This window comes from Haliotis rubra, unplaced genomic scaffold (assembly GCF_003918875.1).
Source record: "Haliotis rubra isolate DU_JTF1 unplaced genomic scaffold, ASM391887v1 Scf48, whole genome shotgun sequence".
NCBI classification, from domain to species: domain Eukaryota; kingdom Metazoa; phylum Mollusca; class Gastropoda; order Lepetellida; family Haliotidae; genus Haliotis; species Haliotis rubra.
The window spans coordinates 1,194,728-1,216,812 of NW_025767168.1; the positions used below are offsets into that span (position 1 = coordinate 1,194,728).

Sequence of the window (22,085 nt, forward strand, 5' to 3'; positions counted from 1 at the left end):
GCGCAGTCACCAATATTCCGGCTACATGGCTATAATGCAGTCATTGGCATCATGGGAATTGTTCAACGCAACTGGGAAGCGATGACTTGCATCAACCAAGTCCGTGAGCAGGGCTGTTCAGTCCTAGTCGTATCTTACCAAGTATGGGCGTGAATGACATATATTTCGACAAGTGATGCCCGTTCGGAATTTAAATGAATTATACATACTTGGGAACAATCCCTCGAATCGTACCTTCCCTATCACCCTTCCGCTCAATCATTTCTTATCGGGTTCTTTCAGCTCCCGGGGTATTTCAGATCGATTTTCTATAACAGAATTTGGTTCTATTTGGCAGTATGCTTAATCGTTCCAAGTTCTGTTATAAAGGAAGCATAAATTGCTTACAGACTTCGTCATACTGTATGACCAATTCAGTCTGTATTTTAGTACAATTTATGATTATTCTTGTTTACTATCTCAGAAATGAAGGGGCGGTGGTTAAAGCGTTCGATTGTCACGCCGAACACCCGGGTTCGATACCCTATATATGGGTACGATATGTGAAGCCCATTTCTAGTGTTCCCTGCAGTGATATTTCTGGAATATTGCTACAAGCGGCCTAAACTCCCTCCCTCTGAAATGAACTTTTGTACTAAACATTATTTCATTGCAAGCTATTAGTTGTCTGATATTAAGCGTCGCGCTAATATAGGAATAATCCACATATATGACAGCTGTCAGTAATTGATAGAGTCTGGACTAGACAATCCAGTGATTGACATCATGATGCAAGTCATCCAGCGTGACCAACCCACTGGTTAGTCGCCTCGTGCGACAAGCACGATCTACTCCATTCTTCGCGAGGCTCACACTAAATGTGGGATTAAAAGCGACACATGGTAAATAGTTACCTGTAGCGTTCATTCTACAACGGGGATGACATTAACGGCCGAAAGGGCGTTCACCGTTGCCAATAGTCAGGATGAGAGAGTTAAGTTGTGTCGTCTCCACTTTGAGTAAAAAAAACCCCTAATATTCCTTTCCCTGTGTTTCAATCGTCCTCTACATGTCATATCATCCCCTTTCAAAACATATTTGTGATATTCAAACGGACAAAAGTATTTTTGGATACAATAGGTATACATGATCACATGTGAATCTTCGTCCCCTTTTCGACATACACTTCAAAGGACCCAACTCAACTGTAAACAGCTAGCGGTGATTTTCAGAAGATTAACTCCATACAAAAAAGAAAAGCCATTTTCGTATCATTTCATCCCGTTAATCTTTAAAGTTAATGTTTGAAAGATAACGACCATATCTATTAATTATTGCTGTAGTAATCTTGTATGAAACACGGGCCGAATACGGCTCGGTGACACCAGAACGAGAAGTCGGTATTTGTAATGTGTTTACAGGGGAAAACACTGACTGACATTAAGTGTCGCCATCAATCCAGAAACAGTCGATTTCAATGGCCATTTTTTCACGTATTACACACTCCATCACGACCACGTGCTTTGGGTTAATGACAAGATGGCGGTTGTGAATCTTCTTCATTTCAAAATCTGAGTGCTTACACTTTTTGTGGGTTTGTATGTCACGTGGATCTGTGGAATAAGAATTGGTTTGTTTTTTGTGTAAACATGACTTTACTAGGAGATCCTTTACGTATAATTACAATTATGAAATGTTAAAAACATATAGGGAGAAGAATAATTCTTGGACCTCGGATTAAAATTCCCTAGGAATCTAATTGTTATATGAGTGTTATCGATGTATCAATACTCAATCTACATTCACTTATAATTGTTTGAGATGCCCCAGTTTTGTCTGCTCTGTCAGAACAAAATATACTAACTTCTATATTATCTGACGTATAGTTTAAGAACACTTGTTCACATATTTTCCTCAAGTAATAAATTAGATCTAGGTATGGTCCCTTAAAAACTAATGTATTCTATATATAGCCAACAGGTGTTTTGTGCACAGTCTTCTCAACGCTGGCTTTGCTGACGAAACCTCCACGACTAATGGACATTCATGTTTTGAGACGCCCCCTGCCGTCATGTCAATCACAGCCTGACATCCGTTCCCGTTAATTACGTTGCATTTATCGATACCTATATACAATAGCGATTATTGGAATACACGCCAGCTATGTTTTCTTATACCAATTAATATATGATCAACAAATGCCATGATCAAAGGTCACAGACTTCTGATATTGATGAAAGTGATCGATGGTCGTTGCTGGACAGCCCTGCTGTTGTGAGGGGTTATTTTTTTCTGCTGATTAAGGAGAATTGAGAAAGATGTTGTCTTTTATAGATTCCTTTGAGCACTTTCAGAGAAGATGAGTTATATATGTGTCTTAAACTGGATAGGTGATGGTGCATGTTGGAAATACAATGCGTTGAGTGGGAGCGCGTGCGTGCGTGTGTGTTCCCGTCCACACTTGACCCCATAAATGACAGACTGGTTAACTAGAGGTCAGTTCTGTTCCTAGAGATGTCCATAAGCGGGTTAATAGAGAGAGAGAGAAAGCGTTCAATTAATATAAACTTAATGAATTTACGGGAGAGTAGATAGCAAAACGAATGGTTGGATGGACGAACGGATGGGTAAAAGAATAGACAGTACATGGTCTAATATATAGACTAAAATCAATAGTGGTAGGATAGATGGATGGATCGAGGATAAGGCAGGCGACTAGAAAAGGGGGTTTAATAAATACATGTAGACTTATGAATTGACAGAAACATGAATGAATGGACGGGTCGGGCAGACGTACAACGGACAGAGCCAGACAGATGTAAATGAGTTCATAAATAAATAAACAAAAACATGTGGATTTCCTCCACTTCAAACAAAAACCCCGACACTCTACAAGCGCAATCAACAATCAAGTGTCAACATGTCTGCATCAGTCAACAGTCAACAACACGAGGTAAATATGTAAATAAAGAAGCCGACATTATGCCGCGAGGCATTGACTGCTAACACAAACAGCTCCACGCACTCTCATTAAAGACATATGTTAATGCAATAGCTATCGACCTGCTTTTGTTAGACACACACCGAGTGTAATCGATTTCACCCACGAGATATAGTATAGACATGTTGTGTGCAAACATTCAACACTAACGCATAAGAAATCTCTAGCATGTCACAAGATCTCAACTTGAACTCCAGATCGATAACCGACCAATGTGAGAAAGAATCAATCAATGTACATCTTTCTCTTTATGCATGCTTAACTGTAGTAGCTGACGAGAATGAAGGCAAGATGGCACGAATGGCTGGTCTGATTGAACAACTCGTCTAGACGGGCTGCTTGAGCTGATGGGTGTTGGGGGGTGTTGTTGCGTCAACATGGAGAGACGTGGGGGGAGGGGCGGGGGTTGCGTCAACATGGCTATATGGGGGTTCAAGTCGATAACGCTTGTTGTAAAGTGTAATTGAGGATGTTACGCGCCTGTCTGACAACAGCTGAGGCATTAATAAAACGCATGGAGACACTCCAAATTTGAAATTAACATTTTATTGATAAACACTTTAATTGAACACTACAGAGTAAGAATAATTGAAATCATTGAGAATATTAAAACTGGATAGGAATTCTGGGTAAACACTCATGTGCATCACAACAGGGATAGCTTTATCACTCCAGCGATTTCAAATTGATCTCAAACAATGACATTTTTAAAATTATTTATATTTTTATAAACGTTTTTTCTTTGTGTAATAGGTACAAACAAAACAAGAAAAAGTGCGCTATGGATTGGAACGATATAATTCACATCAATGTGTTTGACAAGTGAACCGTCGGTGCTTATCATGTGTAATGCAAGTTTGTGTAAGCACTTGAAAGAATGACCCACCACAGTAGACATTGACTCGGCCGACTTCAAACCCTGACCCTTGTACGTTCAATGACACTCACGAATGGGTACAAAACATGAATATAACACTTTCCTAGCTGACATCTCCTCTCCTCATCGATTACCTCATCAGGGAATATCGGAAACCAATCGGAGGCGGTAATGACTGATCTTGTAGATTACACCCCCCGAGACAGACTGACAGGGATCAATCACGTGATGTCACCATACACGCGCACCTACAGAGACACAGGATGGTGCACAGCACATGCATGGCTTGTATTTATTACTCGTGTGGCGTACACAAGGGGCAGCGGTCGTGGGTTTATTCCATCCATTCCATCTACCACCTTCAAAACAACCACTGTGGGGTTTTTAACCTCTCATTTCATTACAAGCTGTGAGTGGAATGCAGCTGAAGACAGGTGCATGAGCGTGGTACCATTCCATGCTAAAGTCAGGAATGTATATATCTGTCACATACACAACGCTAGTCAAGAATATATATCACATAAACGACCCTAGTGTCATGAATGTTGCATAAACAACACCGAAGTCATGAATGTATTTCTCATACCAACAGCACTATACAGTAAAGAATGTATTATCAACACTAGAGAGTCCTGAATGTATTCCTCATATCAACAACACTAGAGAGTCCTGAATGTATTCCTCATATCAACAACACTATAGAGTCCTGAATGTATTCCTCATAAGAGAGTCCTGAATGTATTCCTCATATCAACAACACTAGAGAGTCCTGAATGTATTCCTCATATCAACAACACATATAGAGTCCTGAATGTATTCCTCATATCAACAACAATACAGTCCTGAATGTATTCCTCATATCAACAACACTATAGAGTCCTGAATGTATTCCTCATATCAACAACATACAGAGTCTAATGTATTCCTCATATCAACAACAATACAAATGTATTCCTCACATCAACAGCACCAGAGAGTCCTGAATGTATTCCTCATATCATCAACACTAGAGAATGTATTCCTCATATCAACAACACTAGAGAGTCCTGAATGTATTCCTCATATCATCAACACTAGAGAGTCCTGAATGTATTCCTCATATCATCAACACTAGTCCTGAATGTATTCCTCATATCAACAACACTATAGAGTCCTGAATGTATTCCTCATATCATCAACACTACAGTCCTGAATGTTCCTCATTCCTCATATCATATCAACAACACTAGAGAATCCTGAATGTATTCCTCATATCAACACTCGAGTCTTGAATGTATTCCTCATATCATCAACACTAAAGAGTCCTGAATGTATTCCTCATATCAACAACACTAGAGAGTCCTGAATGAGTCCTGAATGTATTCCTCATATCAACAACACTAGAGAGTCCTGAATGTATTCCTCATATCAACAACACTATAGAGTCCTGAATGTATTCCTCATATCATCAACACTAGAGTCATGAATGTATTCCTCATATCAACAACACTAGAGAGTCCTGAATGTATTCCTCATATCATCAACACTAGAGAGTCCTGAATGTATTCCTCATATCAACAACACTAGAGTCCTGAATGTATTCCTCATATCAACAACACTATAGAGTCCTGAATGTATTCCTCCTATAAACAACACTAGAGAGTCCTGAATGTATTCCTCATATCATCAACACTAGAGAGTCCTGAATGTATTCCTCATATCAACAACGCTAGAGAGTCATGAATGTATTCCTCATATCAACAACACTGGAGAGTCATGAATGTATTCCTCATATCAACAACACACTACAGAATGTATAATGATGTCGTATAACAGCAGTCTTGTATATGTTGCATAACAACACAAGAGACACGATTGGATGGGTCAGCAGCACTGGCTCCACGCTTTTAGACGTCCATAAGGGGTCCACTTGTGCACTGACATATGTCATTAAGAAGACATAAACATGCTACAGCTGTCTTCACGTCACCTCCGTGTAACATGACACAACATATTGTTGCATACACTGGAAGACCCCCACCCCCAGCCCAAGCACACAGATATATATACTATATATATTACAAGCAGTGGTTTTACCACGTCCAAGGCAGGATACTCGTTGTTCTATACCATCAAAAAAGAAGGAATCAAACATCAGAGAAAGGAAACTCTGGTGTATGTGGCAACTGAAACCCATGTATCGAGATTATGGATGAAGTTTACTTAAATAACCAAACGTATTTAGAATGTACCCCCGTCATTGTACCTTTTGTGCATATATTTGTAGTTTATGGAACATCGTTTTTCCATGGAATGCTATGCAATAAATATCTGATCCTATCACGTTTTGATAGCATATATGAGAATGATATTCATGGCGACAGGAATCATACTAGGATCATTAAATGTAATTGTTGATGGCGATTATGATCATTATGAAGGCGAGGATCCACAACAGTGGTTACTTTTGATCCACCACCGAGTGTTACTTTCGATCCTCCAATGAGTGTTACTTTGGATCCACCACTAATTGTTACTTTGAATCCAGTAGCGAGTGTTACTTTGGCGCTGGTCATCGCCGTGCAATACACTTCCTGAGACCCAGTCAATATGACCTACATAGTTATTGGTGGATGATGTTCACCCGTTTACTGTTAGCAGCCTCACGCTGAACGAGCCCGCCCGTGTAAGTACCGTTAGCGCCTTCCTGAATGAACTCATCTGAGCAACATCATTGCACGAAAGGTCAATAACGCCTCCATGGATACTTCCCCATCTGCTAGACATCACTGCCAGTCAACCAGATACTCATATTCCTACCAACACACGCGCATGTGCGTACGTGTTACCACGTTGTGACGAGTACAACGGTTTCTATCTCTAGTGGTCTCGGCGTGATATAGTGTTGTTGTCATGGGCAACACTTCGCTGTTGACCTTTCCAACTATGACATCCCAACTATACCTTCCTCTTCATAAATCAATGTCCATCAGACACCACACACCCTCTGTCTGACCTTCTTGACCACTCCTCATTGGATGAGATCTATGGTCCTCCACACACGTCCAGCAAGGGCCGTTTCAGGTATTCGTGAAGAATGGACATTTGACATGTAATTATTGAGTTTCATACTCAGCATCGGTAACATGTGTTTGTAACGGAAGAAAGTCATAATTGACAGTCCAGTACATGGGTCAGTTATTCGAGAGGAAATGACCATGATAGATGTAAATAGTAAGATGTAAGTACTGAGTTACAGTATCAACGTCTGAAACATATGTTTGTAACTGAAGAACGTCATGTCCTGACAGCCCAGCACATTGGTCAGTTGTTCGAGAAGAGGCCATGTCAGTTAAAGAGTTAAATAATCAACATTAAAAATGTTTGCAACTGTAGAACGTTATGCCTGACTGTCCACTACATAAGTTATTCGTGACCACGTTAGATGTGATTATTGAGTTACATACTTAACATCATAAAAAAGACGAACGTTATGCTTAACAGTGCTCCGAGCAACAGAGATTTAATCGTTGAAACATTTTATTTTAATTAAACCCATCTGCGCATAAGGAACGATAACTACCTTTGCACTAACACTACATGAATCAATAGCAGGCAAGTCATCAACGACACCCTCGTTCTCTATCAATGTTAATACCGCTATTCAATAACGATCAATAAGTTGGTTGCCAGTTGCATATTTTGATGAATGTAACTATAAAATACCAAGGACGTATATCACTCTAGCATTCGTTGACATCAATGGCGAACCTCTCTTTGGCTGAATAAACGCGAAGACCACAAGCTATTAGTAATTGTATTGTTTTACACAGACAATCGAACAGGGTAATCATATTGATAGCCGATATTGCTTCCGAACAATGGTATCGGCTGTCAGTGTGTTCAATCCTATTTCGGAAGCAACACGTCATTTATTAATTACTACGTTAGGTTAAATACATATCAGGAGCTCCACCCAATGTCCAAGTCCTAGTATTTGGTCCACTTGACTCGTATTCGATTGCACTACTTCCGCTAGAAGCCTAAGGCCACCCCACATCCTGCTATTGGAATGAACCAATTATACCACCCCTGCCCAATACGACTCAGACTGCGACAAGAACTTCAACAAGACTCCCGCATTTCATAATGTAAACACCTCACTTGTATCACATGATATATGCGCTTGAGTGTTTGGTTATAACAATAACATTCTCAGTTCAAAGACACAGCGTGCGGATACTAGAAACGGCGAGCGTTAAGTACTAGAAACCACTTACTGGGTGCCTATTTGGGTACATCTTGGACGGTAAATCCAGCCCGCGATGAGAAGGGCGCCTGACCGCTGTGAATATTCCTCGATCTGGACCGGGTAATTTCCGTATCAAAAAGCCACTATCCAAGTCTCCGTTGCTTGAACTGCCAAGTGGCGTTTTTCAGACCTCTCTCGAGACGGCAAGCTATATTCCACTTGCGTAAACAGCAAGCAGAACAAGGGCAAGGGTCACGCTATCATCACCCGCATTGCAACATTATGGGTCACTCTCAGCTGCTTGTAAACATAGCCGAATCGGGTAGTCTGGCCACCCTGTACTAATCAATTGAGGTACATCCAACGCTTTCCTCGCCCTCTCAGTGCCAGAATGCTTGTTTACCGTGCACAATACCTCTGCAATATCGAGCACTCCGATAGAAAATGCCGTGTGAACAGGCTGTTAAGATACCACACACATGAACGTAATCCGCCACAGCGCATTAGCCCCAAGTTACAATGCCAGTCAGCAAATAGAACTCTCCATATAAGGGGACGAATGATTGGCCCTATCAACAAACACTGCCATCTTCCCCAAGACCCACGTGAGCTCATTACATATGCGTGTAGTTCCCACACATTCAGCCAGTGGTGTGATAAGGGCGGGTTCTTGTTGTGGAAGTTGTGAATAATCAAACATAATGTGTGAATATATTACTGTCACTCAAAGTAACGTGATTTGTAGGTTTCTTGTGTGAATCGATATGCTTTGGGGGGTATTTTTTACAAGTATTAGACAACTTGTCATAATTTGATTCCGTTTGCAGCGGTGAAGTTGTTTAGATTTTTACTTTGACAATGCTTTAAAAAGATGTTTACCTTCTAGGTCTCGTTTACAATTAAAAAACCCCACCATGGACGGTCTCCTCGTGTATGCAGAATCTTGAGCAATACGACAATGCTCTTTCCAAAAACTACGTATCTGAAACAAGTAACGTTCCAAATATCAATTTTAAATAGTTTCTAGAGTGCGTTTCTTTGAGTCAGTTTCCAGTGTTTACATTCTGTTCCTCGACGCGCTCTGTTCTAAACCGAGAATATGATTGGCTGGTTCCGTGTCTACTCCACGTGATTTTGAGATGTACTTGACAGCTAGAGACCCCGCCCTCTCACCAAAAAACCGGGTTATACGAAAAGTGTGCTCGGATCAGTAGTGGAAATCGGATTAAATTTGCTGATAACTCAAAATCGGTTTGAAGGCAGGTCTCTTCCAGTGACACACACCCTCCATCGTGACCTAGAAGAACTGGCTATCTTTAAGACACATTGACGAATATGCTAAACAAAACCAACTCCTTGTTTGAACTTGTGCCCTGATCCCCTCTAGTGAATGATTTGGAGATTCGAGCCAGTGTTAGTTGAAAAACAGTAATTGTGTACCTGCACAGTGGAACACTAATAACAAACTAATTAAAACATAATTAATTGTCGACTGAGAAAAAATATGTAAAAAGTAGGTCAGTCAGATTATTGCATTTACTTGCTTTTGTACAAACATGGAGAGGATCATAAGAAAGGGGTTCGTGCAGTTGAATCATCCTTTGCATTCAATTATCTCGATAAACGATTATTTTGCTGAGGCAATGCCAGGTAAGACGCAATGAAGTGTCATATTTCCAAACATTACATGTATTCTAATTACATATACTTTCATGTTTGAACCAACTTGCAGTCTGTTTTTTAAAAGAGCTATTTCGTTTAATGTGACATGACACACTGAATGGGAGTTGCGTCGTGCATACATTGCACAGCGGCAGCGGAACTGTTCTTGGTTCCCCTAGATTGCGCTACAGTCTGGCTGCTTAGTGATTAAAGCATTCGCCTGTCAGTTCGAAGACCACAATTCTTTCTCCCATTCCTGGTGTCCCCCGCCTTCAAAACTTTCAATTGTCGCTTATGATGCCGAAAAAACCCTCACTCACTCACGCACACACGCACGCACGCACGCACGCGAGCACTCACTCACTCATGTCCATGCCTAATAACTGACACTCCGGATCGGGAAAAAGAACTAATCATACAGCTGTATTTGGACTAACGCCTAGGCTCTGTAAATATATAATTTTGACTGACTGAGTTTGTTTTTACGCCGCTTTTAGCAATATTCCAGCAATATCACGGCGGGGAACACCAGAAATGGGCTTCACACATTGTACCCATGTAGGGATTCGAACCCGGGTCTTCGGCGTGACGAGCCAACACTTTAACCACTAGGCTACCCCACCGCCCCATATAATCTTGAACTGAAACTCCACGAAATTGATAGGAGCCCAGATAAAGAAAATCTAGACTTGTTTCATTTATAACTTTTAACTTACAGTAGAGGATGGTTGGAACGGTAAAAATAATATGGTTCAGGGACTGTGAGACAGTCTGTTATGCGAAGGTCATAAGGAGAGACGATTATTATTCCCCGGACACACGAAGATGGTAAAAGATGAACTGATGTAACCTTTCCACACAAAGAGCATAATCTATCAATGTTGCAGCACTGTCTTCTTCGTTAGGATTCTTGGTTATTGACAATATTCATTTACATCCAATATCATTTATATTACAGATTGCTCTCCAAGTGGAATGTAAAGCTTTATCCTAAATGAACAAACACAAGCCTGAAGTACACAATACTTCATTTATTATACCACTTTGTACAACACCTTATATAGATTTCCAGACCGACGTCACAGTCTGTTCTGAATACTTGTTCATTTAGAAAACACGAATTTAGGTTGTTACCTCATATATCACTCGAGACCCGTCAATGATTCTTTGTTCGTTCTTTGTCGCATCATTCCTACTTTTATATCAGCTCAATACCTTATCAGCGAAGGGCGTCTGTTACAACAAGTCTTGTGAATAAAACTGTCTTTTCCAAATGGATAACCATCAATTTCTGACATGATCGTAAAGAAGTATGAAACTAGGTCGATTCCCATCAGCCTCTGAACAATGATTTGCGTCCTGTCTGCTTTTTGAAAGCACAATACAATATCGAGGTATTTCTATGATCTAAAATCGACAGCTCAGACACGCGTATTTGATTTCAGTATTCCTGTTTACCATCGACCAAGTCTCAATAGTCAGTGGGCGAAACAGCACGCGCCACCACGAGCTTCTAATTGCAACATTTACATTGGATATCGATTTCAAACACACATAATATAACATATCGCCTCGGCGACCTGTTCGTCGCTGTTTGCTCAATTTTCAAAACAGCTTTCCAAATATTAGCTTTTCCGCGAAATGCATATAGCCTGTCATTTCAGATTTGTCTTGGTCCAATACACCGACCAAAGGGAACTCGTAAGATAATTTAAATCGTGGCTTTTTGTTCTCAACTAGCTGACCCCAAGCATATAGAGAGTTGCGTTGAGCACCCATACAGAGTGGATGGTTGTGATTCGATATTTGTATGTTGGCAGCAGTTGGTTGGAAAATTGATTAAATCTTTATGTCTATGTGACATCACATCTCGACGCTTTAGCTGAATTAATCACAGCGTTTGCTCGCTGTAATTGTGTCCCTTCACCGGAATTGATCAAGCTAATGGTCAAATCTGGCTAGTTCTTAATTAATCTCGCTGGTCAATAATAACTGACCATACACGAACAGCGTTCACTCTTTGATGGACAGATATAGGTCGTTAATAGTCCCATCAAATCTCACGATGACAGACTTGTTAGTATAGCTAATGAAATTCCCATAATTCATTTGCAGAAAAAAATAAAACCACAGAATGAGTCCACGAGCACCATGAGGGTATAAATGGAAAAGAAAACATTTTTATATTGGATAAACATCAATTCTCACAGCCAGATGTAATGGGCCGTCGATACTTAGAAGTAACACCGCTTTATGTAAATAGAGGATGTGAAGATTCATGTCTACCGCCTCGGGAACGTACAATCTCTGAGAACCTGTGCATCTGAATTAAAGTTTTGTGAATTCACATTTTTTTTTTTAAAAGAGAGAAAAACCACATGTAGAAATGTAGCATATATAAAATGAAAGTTCTCCTGCATTGATTTGGACATGGGTACAGAAAATACTCCACTCTCCGTAAAGTTAAGTTGCACCATTGTCTGGTTGGACAAAGTCCGTTAACATCTCGTCGCAGGGCCATGCATAATGTAGTATCATATTTTTAATCTTTGCATTTACGAGGTATTTGACGTGGTGAGAACGTCTACAATTTGAACCAAACGTGGTAGGTACATCACAATATGAACACAACGTTTAGGTACGTCTACAATATGGACTAAACGTGGAAGGTACGTCTACAATATGAACTTAACGTTTAGGTACGTCTACCATATATGGACTAAACGTGGAAGGTACGTCTACAATATGAACACAACGTTTAGGTACGTCTACAATATGGACTAAACGTGGTAGGTAGGTCTACAATATGGACTAAACGTAGTAGGTACGTCTACAATATGAACTAAACGTGGAAGGTACGTCCACAATATGAACTAAACGTGGTAGGTACGTCTACAATATGAACACAATATGAACTGAACGTGGAAGGTACGTCTACAATATGAACACAGCGTTTAGGTACGTAAACGTGGAAGGTACGTCTACAATATGGACTAAACGTGGTAGGTAAACGTGTCTCTACAATATGAACTAAACGTGGTAGGTACGTCTACAATATGAACTAAACGTGGTAGGTACGTCTACAATATGAACACAGCGTTTAGGTACGTCTACAATATGAACTAAACGTGGAAGGTACGTCTACAATATGAACTAAACGTTTAGGTACGTCTACAATATGGACTAAACGTGGTAGGTACGTCTACAATATGGACTAAACGTGGTAGGTACGTCTACAATATGAACTAAACGTGGAAGGTACGTCTACAATATGAACTAAACGTGGTAGGTACGTCTACAATATGAACACAGCGTTTAGGTACGTCTACAATATGAACTAAACGTGGAAGGTACGTCTACAATATGAACACAGCATTTAGGTACGTCTACAATATGGACTAAACGTGGAAGGTACGTCTACAATATGAACACAGCGTTTAGGTACGTCTTAAATATGAACTAAACGTGGAAGGTACGTCTACAATATGGACTAAACGTGGAAGGTACGTCTACAATATGAACTAAACGTGGTAGGTACGTCTAAAATATGAACTAAACGTGGAAGGTACGTCTTAAATATGAACTAAACGTGGTAGGTACGTCTACAATATGGACTAAACGTGGTAGGTACGTCTACAATATGGACTAAACGTGGAAGGTACCTCTACAATATGAACACAACGTTTTAGGTACCTCTACAATATGAACTAAACGTGGGAGGTACGTCTATAATATGAACTAAACGTGGTAGGTACGTCTACAATATGAACTACACGTGAATGGTACGTTTACAATATGAAATTCACGTTGTGAATATGAGGTGAGGTGAGGTGAAATGGGGTTTAACGTCGTGCTTGAGAATATTTCGCTCATATGACGACGTGCATGCGTGTGTATGTGCGGCTGCTTGTACTAGCCCACACTGAAGCTGGTTTTATAGTGCTAGCCCACTGAGATACCATGCCGCAGTGAAGCATGAATACCCCACTCAGACACATTATACTGACTCCGAGCCGACCAGTCCTTGTTGTACCCATTAAAGCCGAGCGCCAGGCAGGGACCAACAAGTACCATATTTTAACGTCTTTTGGTATGACGCGGTCGGGGATCGAACCCGCGACCTTCCGCTCTCCGGGCGGACGCTCTAACCACTACACCACGGAGGCGGTCCGTTTACAATATGAAATTCACGTGGTAGGTAAGTGTACAATATGAACTAAACGTGGTAGGGACGTCTGCAATATATACTAAAAAGCTTTAGGTACATCTACAATATGAACTAAACGTGGTAGGTAGGTCTACAATGTGAACTACACGTGGTAGGTAGGTCTACAATATGAACTACACGTGGTAGGTAAGTGTACAATATGAACTAAACGTGGTAGGTACATCTACAATATGAACTACACGTGGTAGGTACGTCTACAATATGAACTACACGTGGTAGGTACATGTACAATATGAACTAAACGTGGTAGGTACATCTACAATATGAACTACACGTGGTAGGTAAGTGTACAATATGAACTTCACGTGGTAGGTAAGTGTACAATATGAACTAAACGTGGTAGGTACATCTACAATATGAACTTCACGTGGTAGGTAAGTGTACAATATGAACTAAACGAGGTAGGTACGTCTACAATATGAACTAAACGTGGTAGATACATCTACAATATGAACTAAACGAGGTAGGTACGTCTACAATATGAACTAAACGTGGTAGATACATCTACAATATAAACTAAACGTGGTAGGTAGGTCTACAATATGAACTACACGTGGTAGGTACGTCTATAATATGAACTACACGTGGTAGGTACGTCTACAATATGAACTACACGTGGTAGGTAGGTCTACAATATGAACTAAACGTGGTGAGAACCTCTACAATATGAACTAAACGTGGTGAGAACGTCTACAATATGAACAAAACGTGGTGAGAACGTCTACAATATGACTCTAAATGGCGTACAAATGATCAGGTCATTGAGACATTTTCTAGTCACGAGAAATGGTCACTGCCCAGATAAATAGGGTTTCGCATTACAAATATATATACATTATCCTATATCATCCCCACTTTCCTATGTCACCTTTACACCAGGTATTTATACTAACGTCTCACATTGACGTTGAAGTGAGAAAATAGCACCATTTCCCATATTAATACGTTTGCATACTATAACAAACACTCGCTCTGCCACAAGCAAGAATATCAATGTAGCATCTCAACGTCTGTTTAAAAAGACGGAACGTTTAACAAAAACATTGATCGCTCACAAAACTGACACAGTTGCTCTCAAGCCAACGTAACATGTTGAATCACTACGCTTAAGCGATAGTCGGACATATTTTCCTCTAAGAACAAGCACGTATTTGCATCAGTTGTTGAGATATAATGTTGAGTGTGTCAATGCCAAGCCGCTGCTAACCTCTAAACATCAACTGCGTATAGATTCGTTCGTTATTCGGGCTGGTATTCATTCCATGAATATAACATTAGTTCCCTGATAGCTGTAAAGGTATTTTGATTGACAATATATCGACTTTCCGGGACGTTGTATTCTGGGCCAGTGCTTCTTTAATAACCAGGCAGGATGTTACGCGCGCGTGGCATATTCAGTAAAATAGACTCTCTGTTCAGTGAATATGTCTGAAATTGACAACCAGTGCTGTATGCTATAAACAACATTTCTGAAAAAATTCCGATTATTTATGGCGGTGTTGTTAACAGAATAAACACCACTGGTGCCCTGTATTCCTTGCCCTCTGTAGCAATAGGATTTGGACTGATTGGATTAAGTTTGTTTGAATGAATACTGATCCAAAGAGTGTTGTTTGTAGTGTTCTGCTTGAATTAGAACTGGCTTGTGTGTTTTAACTTTGGAATAAGGATGTGATATATTGGCGAGGAATGTTTATTACTAACGTTTTTCATTGTACTGCATGACAAGTTTGTTGATATATTGTTGCAATATGCAATGTTTTTAAATATATTCAGGCGATCTGTAAATAGATGAGTCTGGCCCAAACAGGCAGATGACTGATATCATGAGCATCGAGCTACACAGTTAGACTATGATGAAGTGCATCAATCAGGGCAGCCAGTCTTGACCACCCTATCCCGTTGGTCGCTGTTTAAGTCATGTATAATCTGTTTGCGGTGAAAACGTACTGATGAATTTCACTTTAAACAAAAACGTAAATCATATAAAGTGAAATCAAGACTGCAAATCCTCGTAATTTTTCTGTTAAGACATATTTCAATAATATGACATCGACTTGTAAGTGGTATGGAAGTTATAACAACACAGAAACGCAGAAAGAAACGTTGATACTTCTGTTCACCGATAAAGGTACTCAAATGGCCCCTCGAGGATCATGACAGACGGAAATCTGAGATTCGACCCCCGACTAGTAGATCCCACCAGTAACAACAAGCAGTAGATCCATCCCACTAGGCCACCAATGCCCCTGCCAGTACAGGTGGTGGAGTCCGATATTTCCCCCTACAACTGGTTTGTCGGCCCCTGATGCAGTGTGTACCAAGCTAATTTGCATAATTAGATAGACATTTGTTGTAGTTTGTAAACACTGTGTAAAGCGCTTACTCTGAAATCAGAGCAGACAGGCCTTATGGAAGACTTTTTTTTACAGATTTTGGAGCATACTCTATAAGGTGTAAACTTCTCTCGAGGGTAATACGGTCTGATGTACGCTACAAAGATGCGTACATCAGACCGTATTATCCGAGGGAGAAGTTACAACGTATTTATCTTACCGCCATGTTAAATGTACAAAATATCATTTTATTGTATTTTGAAGTTCGATAAACTCGCTACCGACTACAGGACATATATACCAACTAGTCACTATATAAACAAAATGGCGTCTGCCTCTCGCGCGACTGGTGTTTTAGTATCAGTGAAACATACCCTGACAAGCTTAAAACTGCTATAAAAATGGTTAATTATGTTTAAGTTGAGTGTGCAAACGATGCAATGTATAAAATAGTTTAAATATAGCAGTGAAAGTCGGTAAAATAAATGTGTACATAGTGAACTCAAAAGCTAATCGAACAGTTTTCGAACTCCGTGCACTGCATGCGTCATATTATGACGTCATACGATTGTTAGCGATACAGCTTCTCGACGGAGAGTTTGGCGGTTACCTGGGAGGGGTGACATGAAAACTTATTAAAGCATCATTGACCAATGAAATCAAAGTAGTTTACAAGAATGTAAGACAAATAGTATTATGATACTCTACCCGTAGCACAGTGGTCGCAACAACCGGGAGATAGGTTAGGCAAGTAGTTCAAGCGTCACCTCGTTACGTCGAAGATCAGGGGTTGATTCCCCTCATGAGTACAATGTGTGAAGCCCATTTCTGGTGTCCACCGCCAAGATATTGCTGGAATTTTGCTAAAAGCGGCCTAAATCTATACTCATGCTCAACAACCAATGCCATCAAACATTATTTTGTCACCGAAAGTTAACAAACATGAAATGGACGTGAAACATATGTAAATGATGAATGTGACGAATCGAGAGAGGTAGAGTTGACCTCAGGGAACTCTAGGTAGAGGTGTGCCTGGTCATGTGATTCCCAGTGGTGGCAGCCGACAGCAGTGCGTTCACTTAAATTCAATTGAATATTGGCAGAAGAAGACTGAATAAGACTTAACGATAACGTCAACTTGAACGTGAAGGTGAAGGTGAGTCGGAACTTTCAACACTTTTATGGCCTAAGTCATACAGTCGAACTTTGATAACATGTTTCGAGCTTGCGTTTTATCTCGAAGTAAGTGGAAGCTTGGCCGCTGTTTATTCCTTCTTTAGCATTACCCGGTTGTGTGGATTGGGTAAGAGGTTGGCCCCTGTTTATTCCTTCTTTAGCATTACCCGGGTGTGTGTGGAAGCTTGGATAACTAGAAGTAAGAGGTTGGCCCCTGTCTATTCCTGCGCATTACCCGGTTGTGCCGAAGCTTGGATAACTAAAGTAAGAGGTTGGCCCCTGTTTATTCCTTCTTTAGCATTACCCGGTTGTGCCGAAGCTTGATAACTAGAAGTATGGCATTACCCGGTAGTGTCGAGGCTTGGATAACTAGAAGTAAGAGGTCCTTCTCTGAAGCATTACCCGGTTCTTGTGTCGAAGCTTGGATAACTAGAAGTAAGAGTTCCATTTTAGCAAGTTCAGCATGTTTTGTACGAATGGTGGATGTTTGTACATATTCATATGGCTTGCTGTGAAACCACATGCTTTGTCTTGTCTCCAGAAGAGAGCAGGAGAGGGCGACCATAAGTGGTGCACTTAGAAGTAAATTCCTTTGTTGGCCGCTGTTTATTCCTTCTTTAGCATTACCCGGTTGTGTGGAAGCTTGGATAACTAGGAAGTAAGAGGTTGGCCCCCGCTTTGTGTCCCTTTGGATGATAAGATTTGTTTAAAACACAAAAAAAAAAGATTCCTTCTTTAGCATTACCCGGGTGTGTGGAAGCTTGGATAACTAGAAGTAAGAGGTTGGCCCCTGTCTATTCCTTCTTTAGCATTACCCGGTTGTGTGGAAGCTTGGATAAGCCGATGAGCGCCGATGGGAGCACAAGGATGAACCGTTCGATGTTTGGTTCAGGAGCCTGTGTCTATACATGTAGGACGTTAAACAAATTAACACATAATGTTCGCATGTACCAATTATGAAGATATTTTACATGGAAATGTTTAAACGCAATATGTTCCTTTCCGTGGAATATTACCCTCACTCCTTTCAAACCATGCCTCTGTTGTCATTGACTGTGCGTTACTTCACTGAATTGCCACTGGATTCCAACCCGTTAGTAGTCACCAAAGACTAACAAATATATGATTTAGGAAAGGCGACGTGGAATAAATTACGTAGCATTAACACTGATTTATTTACGAACGTAAAGACTAATTGTTGACAACATGGATAAACAGTATTTATCTGATCGATATATATGCTCGAGTTGGTCTAACTGATATATTGTACACTTGCCCGGGACGAGCATTTTATAACCCGTTCGGCCAAAGAGCGAGATGCACGTGCCAAAGCCACAGAGAACATACTCGACGTGCATCGTACACGGCGGCTCACAGAGTCCTCCCGCGGGTAAGCATAGAGTAAGTGAGTATCTCATTTTAAATACGGTTAGCACTGAAATGTTAGGTGCCAAGGTTTTCTGAATGTTTGCCCCGTTATTGTCGAAATAGGTGAGAACTCTCGGACATTGGTATATAATCGCTGAAATGGTTAGTAAGAGCCCTCGGTGTGATGAGTTCTGTGTTCTGTTAAGAAGAAGACCACCTTGTCGTAACAAATGGTTAGTGACAGTCTGAGGTGCGGTATCACTGTGTGTTCTGTTCAGATGAAGACCACCTTTTTTACAGAATCGTGGTGTGGTGTGGTGTGGTGTGGTGAATTCTGTTCAGAAGAAGAAGATTAACGACATTTTGATGAGGCGGCTAGATGATCTGAGCCGTTTACCGTTACGAGTTCAGGTAGACAGGAACCTAGTCGACAATCAAGGACTGACTGACTGAGTTTAGTTTTTCACCGCTGTTAGCAATATTCCAGCAACATCGCGGCGGGGGACACCTGAAATGGGCTTTACACATTGTACCCATGTAGGGATTCGAACCCGGGTCTTCGGCGTGACGAGCCAACACTTTATCCACTAGGCTACCCCACCGCCCCGACAATCAAGGACAATTTGGGCAAGACAAGACATCTCCTTGGTAACATACGAATAATGGGGACTTTCATGTAACTGATATAAAATATAAACAAAACCAACAAATATTGAAAAAATCGTTCTCAACGTTTTTAACCTTCCTAAACTCATAACCACAATGAATAGTATCTACATTGCGAAAGTCAATGCGTTACATTTAAATACTCGTTCCAAACAATGCAGTCGACAATCGTGATTCTCTGCCGTGTCTAATACCCTCTAGCACGTAACACGCACAAGCATGATATTATCAACATATTATATATACAGCTCACATAAACAATCCAATAACTGACAGTCGGCTTCAGCCAAAGCTCAAATAACGCCGGGGAATCCAACATCAGGTTCATTTACATAGAATATAATTAGTACAGTAACTGTATCCTGCCATCAATATGAATGTTTGATTGCCTCCGCTGTATCTGAACCTGGTGTATATTTCACACTGAGTGGCATTTCCAACATGCAAACTACACACATCCATCATACGGGAGAGAGAGTTATACGCATGCTTTATGATGTCACTGCGATATCTGAGAACGTGTGTAATTCAGCCCACCTTCTTTCTCCTGAAATACATACACATCAACTTGACTGATAGCATTTGTGTCACCCATAATCTCATTGATTGCTTGAAGTTAGACATTCTATACATGTTGTCCATCTACTCAGAGTGACACCTTCATAATCTATAGCGTTGTGTCATGTGACGTTGCATTGACGTTGCATTGACGTTGCCTGTAGGCTCTACCTTCAGGGGAAAGCAATACATGCAACTCGGCCCACAGGACAACTACAATGGTGAAATTATGTTTGGTTGAGTTTCTGCCTAAACTGGCACTCTGGTAATTCAGAGCTGCGTAAAGACAGTCACCTAGTTTGATATACAAGGAAAGCATATGGAGGACAGCAGTCAATCTATACACCTTGAACACAGATATATAAAATACGACTCAAAAGAGTCCAAGGAACAGTGGTAATTTTGGTTCAGAAGCTTTTAGTTAATATGCTGGAAAATATACAGATATTGGGTGCAAAATAATGATGTCATTGGATCGACAACTGGTAATGGTTTAAAGGTCACGCTATGTTACGACGATAATCCAATAGAATTTTGAAGTTGGAAACAAGACATTTTTCCGCATTTTTTTAATTGCAAGTTGAATCTTCCATAGGTCTTATTCTCCCGAATACACCCAAACCTGCCAGTGCACGTGATAGTGCAAAACTCCCTAAACATCATGCACAAATTTCCCTTATAAGCAACGTTTGGAACACAGATCAATCACATGTTGAAAAACATGCCTCAACGTCGCCGTCTAAGCACTGCTGACAGGGAGAGAGCTATTGGATGGATCCAAGCACTGCTGACAGGGAGAGGCTATTGGGTGGATCCAGGAGGGTATTGCCATACGTGAGGCGGCGAGAAGATTAATGTTTCACCCTCGGTTATTCACAGACGATGGGTTCGTTTCCAAACCACTTTGACAACGCCACCCTGGTCGTTCACGAATAACAACTCGTCGACAGGACGGATTCATCTTCATCACAGCGTCACGGCAAAGAACTGTCACTGCAAACGTCCTTAAAAGTCTTCTCCGAAATGCAGACAACGTCAATGTCAATGAAGAGACCATAAGGAACCGTCTGCGCGAGAGCAGTTTAAAGTTGCGACGTCAAGCACATCCACCATTGCTTCCATACCACCGAGTCAACCGTTTAACATGGCGGCCAGACACCATTTGCGTTGGAACAGACGTCAGTGGAACAATGTGCTCTTCACTGACGAGTCCGTATTCATGTGTACAGACGTCCGGGTGAGAGGTTTTCTGACGTCAACGTTAGGGAACGACAGGTTTGGCGGGTGTGGGTGTGGGTGTGGGTGTGGGTGTGGGTGTGGGTGTGGGGTTGGGTGGGGTTGGTGGCTTCAGCAATGGTCACCGCACTCCTCCCTATCACATCCAAGGGAATTTGACTGTCTTAAGGTAACGGGATGACCTTTTGCAACCCCTCGTTATTCCAGCCCTAAACGCCATTGGTCAAGCAGCCATTTTGCTGGACGATAACGCACGACCAGAGTGGTCATTGACTTCCTGCAAAAAAACAATGTCAACACCATGCAGTGACCGGCCTATTCACCCGATATAGCGCCCATTGAACACCCGTGGGACGTGCTAGGGCAACGTGTAAGGATCAATCATCCACCCCCTGTAAACGCTGCATAGTTGTTGCAATTACTGCAACAAGAGAGGTAAGCTTTTTCCCCAAGACACTCTGAGGAATCTTGTTGCATCGATGAGACGAAGGTGCCTCGTCTGCATTGAGAGCAGAGGGGACACACGCGGTACTAGATAACTCTAGTTCCTGTTCCTGTGACCCCTATCACGGTAGAAGGTGCATTGTGTCCATGCATACACTTCTTGTGTTTGATCTGAAAATATACGATTTTGTTTCTGCAATGAATTGACCATAACCACCAATAAAATTTGTTTTCATCGTATCATATGTGTTTTCTTTATAATAAAAAAACATCGGTGTTCCTTGTATTCTTTTGAGTAGTATATTTTGAACATCTCTTCGTGT

The 22,085-nt window shown here is 41.0% G+C and overlaps 1 protein-coding gene across 1 annotated transcript in view; it reads right to left on the reverse strand.

Annotated features, from left to right (window-relative positions):
- LOC124290983 (transducin-like enhancer protein 1) overlaps nt 1–8,586 on the reverse strand; it is an 80,695-nt gene extending 72,109 nt beyond the window's left edge. The window contains exon 1 of the mRNA XM_046727843.1: nt 8,117–8,586. Coding sequence (XP_046583799.1) covers nt 8,117–8,137 — 21 coding nt within the window. The 5' untranslated portion in view covers nt 8,138–8,586. The remainder of the gene's footprint in view (nt 1–8,116) is intronic.
- Nucleotides 8,587–22,085: the final 13,499 nt, after the last annotated feature.